General features: G+C 36.2%; 1 protein-coding gene across 1 annotated transcript; it reads right to left on the reverse strand.

Moving 5' to 3' along the window:
- Positions 1–2468: 2468 nt before the first annotated feature.
- LOC118749372 (piggyBac transposable element-derived protein 3-like) lies at positions 2469–3771 on the reverse strand. The gene is made up of 2 exons (XM_036484171.1): positions 3171–3771; positions 2469–3069 (listed from the first exon to the last, which is right to left on the reverse strand). The coding sequence occupies exons 1-2, from the start codon at positions 3699–3701 to the stop codon at positions 2977–2979; spliced, it is 624 nt and encodes a 207-aa protein (XP_036340064.1). The 5' UTR covers positions 3702–3771; the 3' UTR covers positions 2469–2976.
- Between the last annotated feature and the right edge of the window lie 425 nt (positions 3772–4196).

The following is a 4196-nucleotide window of genomic DNA, read 5'->3' on the forward strand; positions in this document are numbered from 1 at the left end:
GGTTACTATAACATATAGCTCTAATACAACTGATTGTTCAGATATAAATTTGGCATTTTTGAGATTATGCGCTAAATATGTACGCAGAGCTTTTATTTACCTTTCAGCAAAAGCTGGAGCAATTTTTTGTTATAATTTGTTTAAAAAAACCTAAGGTAAAGTCGCCCTTGCTCATATGATTATCATGTGATAAGAAATACTTTTTCGCATTTTCTGACAAACGTATTATTTTGAGTTGTGACTCTTTTGAAGACGGTGTGCGATATAACGGTAAAACTGGCACATACATAAATATATGAAAGAATGCACTCAGGCGACGCCTCTAGCCATTGTGTGTCACAAATTTAAGTTATCGATGGAAATTTTTTCCCCCAAAGCCAAATCCTGGCTACGCCACTGTGTATGTATGTATTTATGGACATCAATGTTGCAAAGAGCATGCGTACCAGTGATCGGACTTAAAAAATTGTGTGGTAGAATCTGAAAAAAATGTGGTAGATTTCAAAAAAATACAAAAATTAAAAAATTCTGCAAGGTTTCACATAAATTGCAAACATTTTAATTAGACTCTAAAAAAAAATAATTTTAGTATAATTAAGTGCAAGATTGAAGTTGCTAAAAATTGCGTTGAGTTTTGGCAATTTTTTTCCTTGAACGTGTAAAGCAGTTCCCTCCATATCAAGATTTTTTTCCAACATATTTTGAACAGTTTTTCTTTTTATCACATCACGATGTAGCGAACAAATGTGGCACGTTCCAGAAACCGCTACTTGGGATTTGCCGATTTTGACAATTTTTAAGTAAAAGTAAACAACGCTTTAGGAACTTTAGATGCACTGAAATTTGCTAATACTTTCACAAAAATCGCCGTTTTTTAACATTTTCGCTATTAATTATTTTTATAAATCATATATTTTGCAATTTAACACAATAAAACCACGTTTCCTGTCGAAAAATTGAATGTTGAGAAAAGTGAATATTTTACAGTTTATTTTATAATCCCATTCGGCCTGTTGTTAAAGTTTAGTGTTGGACAATTTTTGCTTTTAAACTTAAGAAAATTATGTCGAGCAAAAATAAAACTACTCAAAAATGCGAATATGTGGTAGATTTCAGACCTTGTGTGGTAGATGCTCAAAAAAGTGGCAGATCTACCACAATGTGGTAGAAGTCCGATCACTGATGCGTACGAGTAGCTACATACATATGTTTGTATTTATGAATATATGTACATATGCCCCAGCAAGAACGACCTAACGCATTCTCCAATACACTTACAAAATTGTCAATAAAAACCAACACATTTGCATATTAGCGATATCCATATGCCATTCTTTGCGTTATATAATACGTTATTAATCGCATAATAATATTTGATTGAAAAGAGACCACTATATATAGGATAATATAATAGCGAATTCCGTATAAAAGAAAGAGAAAACTGCTCACACGTGAAACGATTATGCGTTAGATTTCTCCAGGAGCCCTATGTAAAATGATGGAAAGTTTTTGAATTTCTCACACAAACTTTTTGTAGGCGTATATAACGCATTAGTTAACAGATAGGGTTCTTACTGGGGCATGATTCAATAATAGAAAGGTTTTCTCATAAAACAGTCTTCTCGCTCCCACACATACAATCGGCTCCTTTACTTGCGCAGAAGGTTGCTCACTCTACAGTTTCTAGTTATATTAGTAGTAAAACCAAAAATTCTTCATACTAGGTATTCGTTAACATCAACTTCGTTTGCGTAATTTTCTGGAACAAGTCTAGAGTAGCGACCGTTTAGCTATAAAATAACCAAAAGTGCCGCATGATAGAACTTTTTACGCTGATTTCAACGATATTTTTATTTGGCGCAGGTAAAAAACAAAGAAGATAAAAGAGGTTTATTTGCTTTGTTTATTTATATTTTTTACTATCAGTTAATTCTTAAAACCCAAAAGTAGATCATGATAAAATATGTATATCGAATTAACCCATTCCTGCCTAATGGGTATTTAAATACCCAAGAAAGTGGTGTCACTAAATAAATTCTAGCTCGGGCTAGGAAAGAGATATCGAAGTTATATTTTTTTTTGATTGAAGAGGAAGAATGGGCCTTAAAAAATAAAATTATGTCAGTATATTGTTTTCGTTAAAAACTTTTTTTTTTTAAGCCAAAAATCGAGGTTTTTTTTTATCGGAAAATGCTTAGGAAAAGCGCTCCCAAATATAGGGAAATGGGAAAAACGAAAAAAGCTCACCTTACCAGATAGCTTCAGGTGTCCTTCATGTAATGAAAAAAACGCTATAGAGATATCTCAACACACCTGGCCGTTACACCTGGTTAAATGAAAATGGGTATTTAAATACCCGACAGTCCAATGTGGGTACACAAAATGTCTTTTTTTTCCTATATGGAAACATTTAATTTGCAGTGAATAAAACGCATAATTAAATAGAATTTTTTTTTATTTTACTGAGAAATTATTATATTTATAAGAAATAGATTACTTAGCCTTGGCAATCTTTTTCTTATCTGGTTCAACGCCGTTGTGGTAATCCAGAAAGCAAGGAGCGGGATGCAAGTTCACTTGGCACTTCAAGCAACCATATTCAGTTTTGCCACCGCATTGCGGACAACGATGACGAGTATTAAGTTTTCCGATGAAATGATCCATACGGTCGTAACGCATTGCCAGTTGTGCCCCGGAAGCCGACGTTCTACCCGGATGATGATAACTGGACTTGATCATAATCGATTCACACACCTCCACTCGAAATTCATATTGAGACATCGGTGGCTTCTTGTCATACTTGCGACAGAAGCAATGTAACTTCCATGCATTTACCATAGCCGCGTCAAACGCATTTGTTATTAATGGCCAATACCACTTTTTTCCCCGAATCCGAATTCGATAATTATTCATTGCATTGTCAAAAAGGTCCACACCTCCCATAAGATGATTGTATTCGTTGACCAAATACGGCTGCTAAATAGTAACCATTTTCCGTTGCTTTCGATCATACCGTTGCGCGCGGACCATTGGTGTATGGCTTAGGAAATTCGATAATAAGGTCACGACCTGAAAAGATAAGAATGAATGAAGAACACATCAACGATGGACGTAAAGATCAAAATGAACCGATAGTCAAATTGAAATGTTTCTTTGCACATATAACTTACCGCATTATCATTCCAACGCACCGCCAAAATAGAATTGTTCGTGTCGAAACGAAAGTCAGACGTCCCGCGAGGCTTCTTTTTCATTTCCTTGATGTTCATTAATGGGGCATGATTGGTCCGATTATCACGAACAGTTCCCAAAGCGAAGAATCCATCGTTCGACAAACGAGTCATAAGTTTGTGACTTGTAAAGAAGTTGTCAAAGGTAACCGTGTGCTTGGCGGTGGCCTCCAGATGTGAAAGAAGTGATAGCACAACACGTTCTCCCAGTCCGAAACCTGGGTCCTCCTGTTCTGATGCACCAGCGTATGGAAGTAGTTGATACAAGTAGCCTTCTGACGAAGCCAAACACCAATACTTGTACCCGAAACGAATTGGTTTTCCCTTGATGAACATTTTGCACGAATGTCGGCCGTAGTAGGCAATCATTTGTTCATCAATGGAAAGGTTGTGAGAGAAAACACCAAATTGAAGAAATTTTTTGTTCAATAAGTCATTCAATGGTGCGACTTTTGCAAATTTGTTTTTCATATCCAATGCTGAGTTGTCACACACGTGAAAGAACTGTTTGATTCGTTTGAATCTGTCTCTTGAAATACATTCTTTTATTAGGGCGCATCCTAATGATTCTCGATTTGACCAATAACTATGTATTTGCGGCAATGTATGGTAACCGGTTATATACAACACGCCCAAAAACGTTTTCATTTCGCTAATTGATGTTATGAACGAAGGACAATTTTTGGTCGCAGCATATTGTTGGTTGAAGTAACCAACAGGTTTAACACCTCCTCATCGATGAACATTTCCCAAAGCTGCACTGGATTCATGTCACCAATTTTCTCATACAACGCTTTGTGTGAAGTGGCCGAATCATCGAATGGAATCTTAGTGAATTGATAATTTTGCGACCGAGACCATTTTGGTTTCATGCCCTCTTCGATTCTGGGTCGCTTAGGTGGCTTACTTGATTTAAGCGTTGATTTGCGACCACGACCACTAGATGTCGAGGCCACCGGTGTATCA

The sequence above is a fragment of the Rhagoletis pomonella genome, unplaced genomic scaffold, assembly GCF_013731165.1.
Source record: "Rhagoletis pomonella isolate Grant_MI unplaced genomic scaffold, Rhpom_1.0 Rhpom_scaffold_00015, whole genome shotgun sequence".
Lineage (NCBI taxonomy): Eukaryota > Metazoa > Arthropoda > Insecta > Diptera > Tephritidae > Rhagoletis > Rhagoletis pomonella.